The 14,395-nt window shown below is 40.1% G+C and overlaps 1 protein-coding gene across 9 annotated transcripts in view; it reads left to right on the plus strand.

The window, feature by feature from the left end:
• kcnab2a (potassium voltage-gated channel subfamily A regulatory beta subunit 2a) overlaps positions 1-14,395 on the plus strand; it is a 92,458-nt gene that overhangs the window by 45,913 nt on the left and 32,150 nt on the right. For 2 of the 9 annotated variants that reach the window (XM_061687570.1, XM_061687567.1), the window contains exon 1: positions 8,198-8,995. The exons of the other annotated variants lie outside the window; for them this stretch is intronic. In XM_061687570.1, coding sequence (XP_061543554.1) covers positions 8,784-8,995 — 212 coding nt within the window. In that variant the 5' untranslated portion in view covers positions 8,198-8,783. Of the gene's footprint in view, positions 1-8,197; positions 8,996-14,395 lie in introns of those variants that run through there. 9 annotated transcript variants of the gene reach the window in all.

Below are 14,395 nucleotides of genomic sequence, written 5' to 3' on the forward strand. Positions count from 1 at the left end.
ACCATTTTGTGTGAGGATATTTATAAATAATCATTAAGGTTTAAAGAATAAAGTAAGAATGAAGAATTTCTTTTGCTGAAGTGATTGTCCAGGCAGATATTAGGAACGCTTAGCCAGCACTTCAGTATGCATTTGAACATCTGTCAGTCAACGCTGTCAATCAGTCGGACATCACGTCACTTTCCGTTAACTCCTTAAACCCACTCTCCCTGTCATTACACACATACACATAGACGGACACACTCTGCTGTTGTCCCATCCCTCACCTCAGAGATTTCTATCTTGCCGGGTTTCCTCAAATCCTGACTAATGCCTTTCAATTATACTGTGAGAAAGTATAAGTTAAACCTTCAGTTGGACAGCTGGCAGACGCTGACATGATCGGTCTTTAATCCAGGGTATGTGCTGCACTAGTAATCGCCTTCTGCCACACTTGATATCCTGGCCCAATACCTCTGCCGAAGCTTTCTCACCAATGGTACAGGATAGACTCAGCGAGTATTATTAACTGTAGCAGGTGAAGTACACCATAAGGACGAAAAAAGGAAATGATGAGGTATCCATCCATAAATTTTCTATTGCTCTTGTCCTCATTCGGGCGAGCTGGAGCCTATCCTGGCTGAGTTTGGGAGAGAGGCGGGGTAAACCGTGGACCGGTCACCAGTTAATAAATGTTGAACATTTACGGTTGCTTGCCCCGGCTGTTTTCCGAGAAAAACATCACTCCCACCACAGTATAATCACTCGGGATAGTCTTTCAGAGACATCCAACAATTGGCCCTTTGCTGACTTTGATCAGAACGATGGAAAAGTGCTCCACCGTATGTGTGTACCCCACTTAACAAAAGCCTCACTTCTGCTCAGCCATCGTCATGACTACTGGCAGCGACTATGATGACAGAGTACTCTTCAAAGTGGCTCTGTAAGAATTAAGGATTTTTGTTTGGTGACGTTTATTAACGATGAACAATTATTTGGCAAAATGTTTTATTAATAAGAGTGGCACTCTGGAATATTGTACTTTATAAAGACATTAATAATTTAAGTAATAGAATGTAAATAATTAAATGGCTTGCATCATAATTTCATGCTTCAACGCCCATTGACATTGTTTTTTTTCTGGTGTGTGCACCTTGGCCAAAGAAGAGTTTCAGTAATTCAGATGTATTAGTAATTTTTTGCTGAGTATAAAGAAACTATGCTTGTGAGTACTGTTATGTTGTTTGTCTACATATGTTGTTGCACAGATCTTGTTCAAATATTTGTTGCTTAAACGGATAACTTCCGGAACATTGATGCTAGTTCTGTTAGCCCATCTATGGGTGTTTTGCATTGCGGATTAGCATTAAGCTAATAGACTTTCATAAGTTATGTGGTTTGATTAAATAGACAAAGGGTGTAATTACTTATTTTTGTTTAAACTTCAAAGTGTGGGAGTGGCAATAAACACATTGAAGCAAGCAATTGGTCACTTTCTTTTAGAATTATTTACTTTTTGCTGCTTGCTCTGAATTTCCCTGCCACTATTTAGCGCTCGTAAATCAAATTTTTGCTCGCAACTCAACACGAAACAATTTGCCCGAACAACGGCTCGTGTCTCTGAAAAGTCGTGTCACCACTATATATTCAGGATGTACAGATGAATCGAAATGATGTTTTTCTCTCTAGTCGACAAATAAATGGACAAATGCACGAAAATTAAAAAGTATAGAGTATATAAAATTAGAAGAAATTAGCTTTGCACACAGTGCAGTAGTTCAGTATTGTATAGCTTATCTACTGGTAGATGCAGAGTTGAGTGCAGTCCATTAGTGTCGTAAGCCGATCTTGTCTCAAAAATGTACTTAGTGTAAAATCTTTCTGATGTATGAATGACAAGTGGGTGGACAAGTTACCTGCATGTCCATGACAATAAAAGATTCTTCTTCTTCTTCTTCAATGGTTCTGCCTATACATGGCTGGGATGGATAGGCAAACAAATATACATTATTTGTAGTGAAGAAATATTTTTTGACTAATTAGGTGAAAGTGGATAATTTCCCACGGCACTCCTTATGGTCTCTCACGGCACAGTGACACGTGACATGAGCAGCAATCTAAAATGTATTTTGTATTTTTTTTTACCACCCATCTTCCACTATGACGCCGTGGGTGCTCTTTGCATTGGGCCCACGCTCGCTGTTGTAAAACTGATTCAAAGCGCCAGTGCCTATTTTTAGCGATAATGCTGCTGTTGTGCTGAAGGATGACTACTCGTGACAGTGTTCCCTCTGTGGTCAGAGTGCCTTCCAAACGCCCTGTCCATTAAAGAGCCGTCCTCTCTTTGCTTGCCACTTGCACGGGAAAAAACGGGGGGGGGGGTGTGTCGCTTGCCGGAACTGTAGCTCCTCCTGCGTCCCGGCCTCATTATGGTACGGTATCATTGATTTGGCAAAATGTTGCCACCCCGAATGGATTCTTGATGCACAGTCTAACAGAAGAAAACTAATAGCCTTCACTGTCATAGTGCGCGTTGTCCGTATATGTGTATGTGCTTTTCGTATTTTGATAACGAGGTTTGTTGTACACGACATAAACTGGGCTTTCACACACACACAAAATTATAATTCAGCAATGTTATCTGCCATTAGAACAGGAAATTTGACTTGGCAAGATTCCTTTAAACAAGTAAACATAGCTACCCTCCCACAAATGTCTTAAAACTAGTGTACTTATACTACCTCAAGTTATAGAATTATGGTATTTATTATTTTAACCTCAATTTACTATTAACCAGTAATAAAGGTTTTGATTGTTACGGAGAAAAATGCTTGACGTGAAATGCTTTTACTGCCAGGTAAGAAGAAATATCTTAGCAGACAAAACAAGCACATTTTGCCTTGATTTGAGATTGAGTGGTGGCTGGAGACACGTGTTTTTCGAGCTACGAGCCGTCGTTCGGCTGAATAATTTTTTTTGCTTTGCCTTGCGAACAGAAATTTGAGATACGAGCGATGTACGGTGTTACTGAACTCAACTCACTTCACAACTAGCAGCAGTTTGGCACACAGTGAGCAATTCTTCAAAAAAGAGGCTTCAAGCTGTTTATCGCTACTCCCAGCTGAAATTTACTGTCAGACTAAACGTAAAACAATTACATATTGTGTATTCAAAACAACCACATGAAGTAGTTTTGCTTTAATCAAGTCTCCTTTGCTTAGTACTAACAAAAAATGCAAAACAAGATAGACGGGTTAACGACCATTTAATTATGTAATTACTCTGTTTTTATGTAGTATAATATTAGTTATTTTTGTTGTTTAAAAAAAAAAATTAAATATTTGATAGGCTGGACCAGATTAATGGAATTTCCATTCATTCAATGATGAAAGATAATTTACAAGATGCAAGCGTTTTGGATTATGAGCATGGTCACGGAATGAATTAAACTCATTTTACAAGGCACCACTGTAATTAATCTTGCATAGATTTTAGTTTTTGCAGTGTATTATTGCCTTCAAGCTCTATTTTTCTCCAGAAGGATAGAAGTTGGTACAGTGGGTATAATTTTATGTAGCTGTCGTTGTGATCAAAGAAGTATGTTTACATATAGAGCCGTTTCCCTCCGCTTCCTCCCCCGCACTGTGAATAAAACAGGGGGCCTATCGGTGCTCTGCATTTGCTCACATGATTGTCTGAAGGATTTTTAGCAGCTCAGTAGATTTTCAGATAACCACCAAACAGGCAATTAGAGTAATTCAAAACAACGTACACGTGGGTGGAGACTGATTTCGTGATTCAAACTGAGATTTGTTTAGTGTCATGTTCTAATCCTCAGAAGAAGAATAATACATAGAATAAAATAATGCAGGCTCGATTGCATTTGCAGTTTTTGTTCAATTGTTGCTCGCCTGCAAGGATATGAAATGAGTTGTGCAGTGGCCTTGTGGGAATTCGGAGTCACCTGAAGCACGTGTGGCTAATTAGCAGTTTAACACATGCACTCTAAGTGATTATGTAAAGAATAGCATGTTTAGCATATCCTCGTGTGAAACAATGAATTAATTCCATATTTCCTGCAGCACTCCAATGACTCCATCTTAGTACAGTGTTTGAAATAATTTCCCAATAGTGGCATTGTGGAAATATCTTTTATTAAGCGTGTGTAACACTGTCTGAATTATAGAAGTTGTACCGTTGATTCATTTTATTTGGGAAGGAGTTTTGACAAGATGTTATTGTTATTAGTGTGCCACTGGCATTCCAGTGGTTCACTCACCTGACTTCTGTGCAGGTGCCCTGGGAACAGGTCCTTCCTGAGGCTGTGTCTATGTGAATGGGAATGGAATTGGTCTGTGAATGGAAATTCCCCTTATTATTATCTGTATTGTATATTATGTTTTACTACCATGCTGTCACTATATTATGTTTTACTACCATGCTGTCACTGCTTGGTGTTGATTCTTGTGGCGTTATTTACATGCAGTTTGGTCATCTGCGTAGGCAGGTTGTTTCATTCGTTCCGTCGGTGTAAGCACAGCCATTTTGGATATGTGATACTTGAAATACACATTGAAATATATCAAATGAAAAATATTGCACATAGTGAGGCTGCACAATTCATTGAATTTAAATCGTCATCGCGAATATGGCTGCTACGATTAAATGAGCCTGATCACTGATTTTTTTGGTAATACATTTAAAATGTGTGTAAAAATGTTTTTATAACATTTAAAATGTGGACGTTCCTGCATGTGAAAAGTGCTTCATTTGCAGTAGTGCCTGCAACCTTGCCAGCCAGCCAGCAGGGGGCGAACACATGGTTAAGCTCAAGTATTAGGCTCCGGTGCCAACTTCAAAATAAAACCCTAAAAGGGGATTGATGTCCAATGTAATAATATATTAAGCATTTATTTTGAAGTTACACCCCTCAGCAAATTGGCAGAGAGGCGGTGTGTCTATTTTCAGTCGTTGTAGTGGCTGCCTTCACTTCAACTTTTCGGCTGGCCTGACTGCAATGAAAAAATCCTGGGAGTAAATAGAGAGGGAAATCCCAACTGTCGATTTCTTTGCAGTTTGTGACCATCCACGACTAATCAATGGTCAAGCAGAGCAACGGAGACGTACCGCCCTTGACAGTTCACTATATTGATGATGGGGATTTTCAAATGAAAAGTTGGTGCTTGCGACCTAATGTTATTGCCACCTATGCATTAACTGTATTTGCTTCCATTAAGTTGCAATTCGTGATTGCACTTTGTAACAGCGCATTTATTCAGTTCGCCCTTGCTAAAGAAGATTTATTTATTTTTTTGTGGTACATTTATTTTTTAAATTATTATCTAGCATTTATTCTTATTTAAAGATTCATTTTGAGCTGAACACTGTAAAAGAAAGTAGTGCAATAAAAATAAAGATGTTGCCCTAACATGAGGAATCATCATGGTTAATCGTTGTGATTACAATGTTGATCAAAATAATCGTGATTATTATTTTGGCCATAATCGTGCAGCCATAGCATATAAGCGTTAAATTGGAATTTGGCAGTGGCACCTGAAGTGTAAGTCCAACCCAAAACAAGCATATTAAATGGGTCTGTATGATAATATGTAAGTGTATGCCACTTGTGTATCTGTGCAGCCCTTTGCTCTTGTCCGTGGCCTTTTCCCTCCTACAACACTCATTAAATCTCCTCCATGCGGCGACTCCTGGGGCCCTGGAGCTGAGCGGAATGGAACGTGGCATCACGTTTCCGCTACCGTTGTGGTGACTCTGCACACGAAGTTATGATGCTTAACAGCCTTGAGCGTGAATTGATTTGTTCACCATAATGTGATACAACCCTTCATTCATTATGATCTATGGAACCCCTCTTATTACTTGAAGTGTAACGCCAACGAGCCTCTCTGGAGTGTTTGGGTTTTCTGTGCTCTGCGTACTGTTTGATTTCTAAATCCAATTTCAGTCGAATTTCAAGCCTTCGTAGCGGGTTCTGTTTAAGGCCATGCGACACATAAAAAGGTCATAATTTCAAAAATAGAGCTGTTAGTTAGCAACAGTCTGTCTGCCAGATTCCATTGATGGATTGGCCTCTATAAATGCTTCACTCGCCGCATCTACTCCTGATGGCATCTCGTTTAATTATCTGCTTGCCACACTAGCTGCTCCACTCAGATAAGTTTGGGTATTAGATTACAGGGAGCGCATGGCTCATCCACTCGTCACGTCAATCTGCAGTTTCTGTTGCAGCTAGCCCAATTACGGCGGTGTTTACTTTCAAAATCCAGTCATTGTTGTATTCTTACCATTTAAGGGGGCCACCAAGAACGCTCCTATTGTTTCTCAGATCAATTTGTACCTGCCGTTAATAGCAATGGTATGGATTAGTTGAGCTTCATTTTCCAACATTCTATGTATATGAAACTACCCTCACAATCAGATTACTACCCTCACAGTCAGATTGAGAAGGCTGTTTTCCCTTTGTTTGCGTTGCAAATAAACTTTCGATGTAGGAAATATTAGCAATGCAAACTTTCACCCATCATTGAAGTTTAAAATACAGTAAAGCCCCAAGATCGAGCCTTTCCACCAAAAGTGAAAACTAATTGAAGACCGACCCCCCCCCCCCCCCCCAAAAAAACATTTTTACAGTAATTTCTTATATTAATAGTTAAGTCATAAATATACCATGAACTGTGATTCAAACTCACTTTTCAAACTCAAATTACGAAATTATCAAATAAAATAAATGGCTTGCAGATTATTTGAATTTGAAAATATGCCATGTGAAGTGTGCGTATGCATGCACAATTGCCCAAGAATCCTAACTAACTTCGCTGAACAACCCAGGCTTAACTTGGCTTCTCCTCGACATACATATCATGTTAGTCCCCCGGTTGAGATATACAGTACCACTTCAAAGAACTTCCTTGACATCAGTTACGACTTTGCGATTAGTCAGGGCTTTGGCTTCATCCTTGGGCATAACTGCAAGAATGTATGTGAATTTGAATAGCGAACTGCAAATTGGTGGGGGTTCACTGTGACGGTGCTGTACAAATGTCTTCAGACAAACAAATTTGATAGTATTGTATAGTACTAGTATAGTATTTCACTTTGCCATGAGCAGGCAGCCCCTAAACTTTGATTTTTATTATGCCATGCTCAAATCTGATTTTATTTTTTTTTGTACTTTCCGAGAAAATACATGCTGTACATACAGTATTGTTTGACTGCGTTTGAGAATATTCTAGCGCACAAAATGCCTTTTCATGCAATGTCATGCTTCAGCTTGTAAAAAAAGACAAAGTAAAACAAAGTTTGGCATTACACTTAAGTTTTATTTAGTTTTTACGTCTCATTAATATTTGAGGCGGAAATTGTTGTTAGACAATTTCGGATGCCCTTGTACGTCAGTATTGTAAGTTATGAATACAAACTACCGAATGATTAAAACGTGTAACGATCCTCTTTTAAAGAGTACTGCTTTTCAATGACTTGTTTTGTATTTGGTTTGTTATCACGGGTTCTGTAGGTAAAGGTTATACAAATTTAAAGCCAAAGAAAAAGAAAAAATATGGTTTGGGAGACAAAGTAGATCAATTAATGCAGTTAGTATATCTCTGTTTGTCTTTTGGTTCTGATTTGATTTTTGGACCATATTTTAACCAATTTGAGTTGTGAGAATGCAGTTCAGTTCCAAATTCATGGGATTAATTCAGTCAATTTAAAGTTTGTTGTTTGAGTTTTTTCCTTATCTAGTTATATTTCTGAGAAAAGTGTATCCAATTTGATATTATATCGTCACGCAATGACTCTGGTCAAACGGTGACTCATTTCGGTCTGTCACCCTCCTGCTTTTGGCGTATATTGTTACAGATAAAGTTACATAATGAATATTTTATGGGCAGTTGAACAGTCCCTCGTGACGGACCTGATGGGGCAGACCAGGGGGAGCCTTTTCTTTGGCTGGGGCACGGTTTGTGTTCAAGCTCACTGCAGGGCACAAAAAGTGTACACAAAACTAATGCAGCAGCCTTTCTTACAGGAGCTCTTGTCAACGCAACAAATTTCATTGCCTTGCACTCTCACGCTGCCTTGACTGTTCCCCTTCGTAGTGCTCTTCATATCCCTCCCACCGCATTACCTCCCTCCCCCCTCTCTCTTTCCTCTCCCATCTCTTGCCTGTGTGCACCGTGCCGCTTCACGCTCAGCACAAGGCGGGCAGATGTAAGTTAAACTGAGTCGACGGTGAGAGAGGTGACAATGAGGTCGAGCGGGAGAATATATTTCCAGCAGCCGACCAGACTGTCACGGTGGACTCGGCAGATGTGAAGATCTTCCGGACTTGCCTCCGTCTCATGGTTTGGATCTTTACATTACCAACCTTTTTAAAGAGCAGGCAGCAGTGAGGTGTAAAAGTCCAGCTTGAAGCTCAGCCTTGAAAGGCAACTGCCGGACTCTAAATCTGCCCGTCAGCCTCTCATGAGCATCTGATTAAAAGCCAGAAGGGGACGCACAGAGGAATCAAGGAAGATCCTCAACAGGGAAATATTCATGTTTTTACTTGAGTCATACTTTGAATAGTTTTTATCTGCACTCCTATCCTTGTGCCTCAGGAATATTGTGAGCTTGTCAGTCCATTTATCAAGTGGGAAGTGATTTCACTTGCCCCAGGGACGAGGCCACCTTTTACAACCAAACACCCTCACGGACCAGAAGAGCCGCACACTTGCATCTCATTCATAGTTCGTCCACCCAACTTGAAAGAGTACTTTGGATTGTTGGACAGTGACAAATCCAGGATGCAGGTCTCACTGGTGTGCACCGACCACCGCGGCGGGGTGAGTCGCACCACGGAGGACCGGCTCAACCGGCAAAACGCCAACAGCCCCGGCACAGGGACGCGAAGCAAGTTCCGAGCCGTGGCCATGGTGGCTCGCAGTCTTGGGCAGCTTTCGGTTCAGAGTGTGCCGTGTTCCAGCGAACAAAGCATGAGGACCGGCATGAAGTATAGGTAGGGCGTGCTTCATAAGACATTCCTTTGTAGGGAGTCCAGAACTGTCTTTTCCATCTTGTCTGTCACAACTATGTCTGAAGACAGTCAGTGCACCAAAAGGGCTGTGTTATGCACATTCAGCAAATGGTTCCTTGTGATGATGACCAAATAATATGAACAGAACACACTTATTAGTAGTAATGTTTAGTTTTGCAGTCATAGTTGTTGACCGCATGGAAGGTAAATTGTCACTTCTGAGATTAAGAGTAAATCTTTCTGACATTACATTCCACAACATTACCTTCCCCGTAGCATAGCTAGCATAGCTTTTTTTTGTTCATAAAATCGTGGGTCATCTTGAAGGATGCCACCCTACATTTGTACTGGACAACAGACTTTTACATGTTGTTTGTGTGAGAAAGTGCTTGTTCTATTCACTCTACCCTTTAATGCTAATAATTTGCAGGCAAGCAGTCCTGATAAAATGCTTCAATTTGTTAGTAAACATATTTAAAATGCTGTACACAGATACACTGCATTTTTTAAAATGTACATAGGATTCTCGGTTTATGATGATCCACGCACATAGATATGGCATTTTGTTTTACGAGCAATGCACAGCATAAAAATATTCCGTCACAAAAAGGTATGCTCAGTTACTTCGTTTTTTATTTGATTTTGTAATTTGTGTTTTTCATACAAATATGTACCGTAATTATGACTGATCTACTGCATTAGCTTAGGCTAGTGATAAGACTATTACTAACCCCCTATGCGTTTTCTAATATATGGATTAAAAAATACAGTTCACATGTGACAAGATTAATAACAACAAGAAACACTTTTGTCAATTCTCAAGCACGTTTTGGCCAATCAGAGGCTTGAAAAATCAGCATTAGCTGACGCCTCTATTTCCTGATGCACATGCTAATATTTGGAGCCCGGGTGACAACCTGAATGAATCAATTAATTATTTAACATCTTCTGTTGTTGAATACAGTTTAAATTGAGCGAGATCACACATTTTGACAGCTAATAGTGTTCCCCATCAACACACCAACGCTGACAGTTTCGGAAATGTTTCACCCCTGGAGAGTTTTCCAAAAGCTCAGCTTTTAAGACCAAAAACCAACGTTTGCATGTGGACGAAAGGTCTAATCGTGTAGAATTCTTCTTATTTTTTTAATCCATGGATATGTGGGCATGGCCTATTCTGTAATAGGCCATGCCCACATGTACACAGATTTTTAAACCCTTATCACATTATAGCAGAACGAGAGTTCCAGTACTTTTAGTTGGTTCCCAGATGACAAATTTAAGTGTTTGTGGGCAAAGGCATTTGTAAGTGGAGTCTTGAATCATTGTGTGCCACAGGAAATATCCAATTTCACTTAATTGGTCAGAAATTGATTTATAAACTTCAAATAATGCATCTTTGTTCATCGATCTATGCCATCGTATAGTGTTTGGCAGAACAATAAATTCCTCTTCCACCAGACGACAAAAGGTACAATTAACCTGTCTATTCACCTGTTGCCATTCATAAGTCAGGGCTTCCTGTGAGTATATCAACTTTGTGTTCAACTAAACGGACCCTGATTTCGCAAATAAATTGAGGCGATCGTCATTGTTTCAGTATACAGTGTGTCACATATGACTTTTTTGTTTGGTGGGGTGCTGTGAGATTTTCATAATGTAAAATGCGTGCCTTCGCTCAATAAAGGTTTAGAAACACTGGACTAGATTATACTGTACAAGTGTACCTAATGATGTTGCTGGTGAGTCTATCTCATTATAAATCTGTTAATGGTCCGATTGAACTGTTTTATAATGTTGTATATAGAGGATTCCTGTTATTGTGCATACAGTATGCAGTGCATTTTAACTGGAACAAAATATTATTTAATTGGTTGTTGTCTAGAGGATGCACATTAGTCATCCTCACTAGCCCTGCTGAAGACGCATCACACTCCTTTGCATCTGATGTGCTCGAGGCAGCAATGCCATGTTGGCACAATCTAATTATTCAAGCTCATGATATTGAATGAGTAGAACCACGTCGGGCCTCGAGGGTGTTGTCCGCTGTTTGTGCTCTTTTGCTTCCGCGCTTTTGTCCAAAGTACACAGCGGGCTCCGTGTTTGCGCGCCGGGCTCAGAATGAATGCAATGCAGCCTTGTGTAGGCAGCTCAAGGTTGCGTGTGTGCTGTGGGCGCAGCGCTCATAAAAATGAAAGAGAAAGGATGGAGAGAGAGAGGCTAGCGTAGGCACGATGCTTAAGAGTCATCTGTGGTCTTTATTAGCCAATTCATGTCTCAGGATTTGCCTTTAACTTGACCCTCCATTCCTGGAACTACAAAGGAACATCAGTTTTTGTATATCCTAGTTTTTGTACGATTTGGTTTTCAGTGGCTTGTTTCATCAACATTTTTTCCTAGTTTTCCTACAAAAAAAAAAACGTGTGACTCGGCCATTTGTTTCCTGGAATCGATGCACCATGCCATGTCCTCCTGACTCAGTCTGCCTTTGTTTCTGACTGAGTGCGCATTGTCCTGCGCATTCATTTAAAGCATTTCGTATGTTGTGTAAAAAGTTTTCAACCGATGGCAAGGCTTATTCCACAATGCAAGCTTTTATCAACAATTTAAGGCAATAACAAGCCTCCCGGTATGGCCGTAAATACTTGGGCAACAGTGGCTTAACACATCCTGTCAAAAGTCAGGACTTCAAAATAAAAACAGACTAAAACATTTTCACCACACTTTCTTTGGCCCCACGGTGGCTTATGTAGTAGTAGCATTCAATAACCAAGAACAAAACTGTTTGAATCTGACTGCTGAATAAGCCACCATGGGCTCAAAGAAAGCATGGTGAAAATTGTTCTGGTAGTGGGATGCTTTTAGTTTGGAGGACTTTTGACAGAATGTGTTACACCGATGTTGCCCCATTATGCCCAAGTGTTGCCGAGCAGACAGGGAGGGCTGTTTAATAAAAGCTTGCGTTGTGGAATATGCCCTGTTATCTGTTGAACCCTTTTTCCACAATACGACAGAAAGTTCCAAGCGTAAAAGTATCATTGCCTAGAAAATATATTTTGGATAATATTTTCAGGTGTCTGTAACTGATTCATCGGATTTATTTTATTTTCTATGGGAAATATTGCTTTGGTTTTTGTACAATTCAGTATTTATTGATGATTTAAAAAAAAATTCCGGTTGAGCATCAGTTACTCGCAGATTTTTACTATTCGTGGCAGGGTTCAGTCCCTGTCCCCTCTGAATAGCGGGGGTTGACCTTTAACTTTTGCACGCTAATCCAAACTGCATAATAGCTGTGTGAAATTCAGATGTGCCTCATTTGCATAAGGTCCTTTCTGTCTTTTTCCCAGCATGGCAGGCAGGGGAAGGCAAGGACCTACCCTGCAGGTTTGAAATGAGAAAATATCAAAGTGATTGTTTTCTCAGGCTCCGAGGTGGCATCTTACCAACAGACAGAAGCATTCTATAATTCACAGACACTGATACTTCTTGAGGTATGGGCTAAAGAAATGCAGATCTGGTGCCTACATTTCTCCTCCAGAACTAAATAAATGCTTTCAAGTCAGGGCTAAATTAATGATACGCATGAAATGGTTTATGATTATTTTAAGTGGTCCTGCTCGGGCAATGGGAGGATCTCTGCAAGATTGGGCAATTAGGTGGCGGACTCGTTCCACTGATGCCCCTGTGGTTTGTTGCGACGCTCTCAACTCTTGTCCCAGCTAGAAAAACCTTCCTGAAGACATGACACACTTGCAAAAGAGCACCTCTCAATACAAAAGAGGTGGCAAAAGTATTTGCACCCTGCTGGTAAGTAGATGTGCAGATATTTGTGGGAAAAAAACTACCCATAAAAATAGAACTGATTCAACTCCTGTACTTAAGTACAATTCAAAATTATACACAGTACAATACCTGTTTTTAGGAATTGGCACAACAACAAACAAACCTCTTCACACAAAACGATTTCCCTCCTCACTTCTATTGTGCTCATACCAAGACGAGAAAAATCACGTTACATGTCGCTATATTGTTTTAGAGCTAGCTAGCGGAGGCTCGACTTCTCTGCTGTCAAAACAAGGTATTCCCGTGGCTTTGCTGAAAAACAGAACAAATGCGTATACTGTGCATTACTTGTATGAGTTTCAGATTAGACTGAGAACCTTTGAATGTCAGAAGCTGGTGTTTTTTAGGCTGGCACAGTACAAGGTATTTAGCCCAACACCAGTGGACTTAATTACTCTGTAGTTACATCTTTTTTACAATGTGCCGTCATTGGCCGTAGTTGAAAAATAAAAGGCCTATTTAAACAAAGTAGGGAGTAGAAAGTACAAAAATCTGTTTTCAAATGTAGGGAGTAAAAGTAAATAAGCATCAGAAAAATAAATACCCGAGTAAGTTACACACGCTTGAAAAACCTATTTAAGTACGGTAATGAAGTATTTGTACTTCCCACCACTGCATAAGTGCGAAATGTTTTGAATAAAACCTGGGGCAGATCTGAATAGTTTCTGTCAAAACATATCTTTGTTGGCTACAGGCATATGAATTAGACATCTGCCTCACTTGGGGGGTATGTAAATGTATACACGTTACTCATTTAGTGTAGTGCTTAAGGATATGTTTAGACAAGAATGATGTCGTAAGAGCAGGATTTTTAGTAGGTTTCTTTGCATTTCGTCAACATGATCTCTGTTGACACATCTGCAAAAATGCCAGAAAACGCGCAAGGGCTCTCAACCTGGGACCCGCATTTTTCCAATGGGCATTACAGTCAATTGCAACATACAAATCAATCAATCAATCCATTAATTCACCCATTTTCTATACAACATGTCATTATGGTCATGAGTGAACTGGAGCTTAACACATCTGACTTGAGTGGGTGAGAGAAGCGGGGTCCCTGGACTGTTCATTTGCCAATCGCAGGGCACATACCGGTAAAGACAAACAACCATTCACGTTCACTTTCACATAGGACAAAGTGGGACAGTTTAGAGTCTTCAATAAAGAACCCAATATGTATGGTTTTGAAATGTGTGAGGAAGCCGGAGTACCTGGAGGAAGCCCACGCAATAGTGGGGAGAATATGCAAATACCACACAAGTAGGCTTAGGCTGAGATTCTAACCCAGAATGTCTTGACTGCAAAGCAGACATGCTAACCACTACAATACAGTGTTATTTCATCCTGCCCCCATCAAACAATGTAAATGTATTTGAAAAAGCATTTGTGTGTTAATCAAAAAGCCTATTTTTATACCCAGTGTTAATGACATTTATAGTTTCGAGTGAAAGCGTCCCCACTGGTAATAGTAAACAATTCACTGGAGATGTGTTATGAGGCTCATTACCTTGAGCGGCGTACGTGGCAAATGCCCTG

Source organism: Phycodurus eques, chromosome 10 (assembly GCF_024500275.1).
Source record: "Phycodurus eques isolate BA_2022a chromosome 10, UOR_Pequ_1.1, whole genome shotgun sequence".
Taxonomy (NCBI): Eukaryota; Metazoa; Chordata; class Actinopteri; order Syngnathiformes; family Syngnathidae; genus Phycodurus; species Phycodurus eques.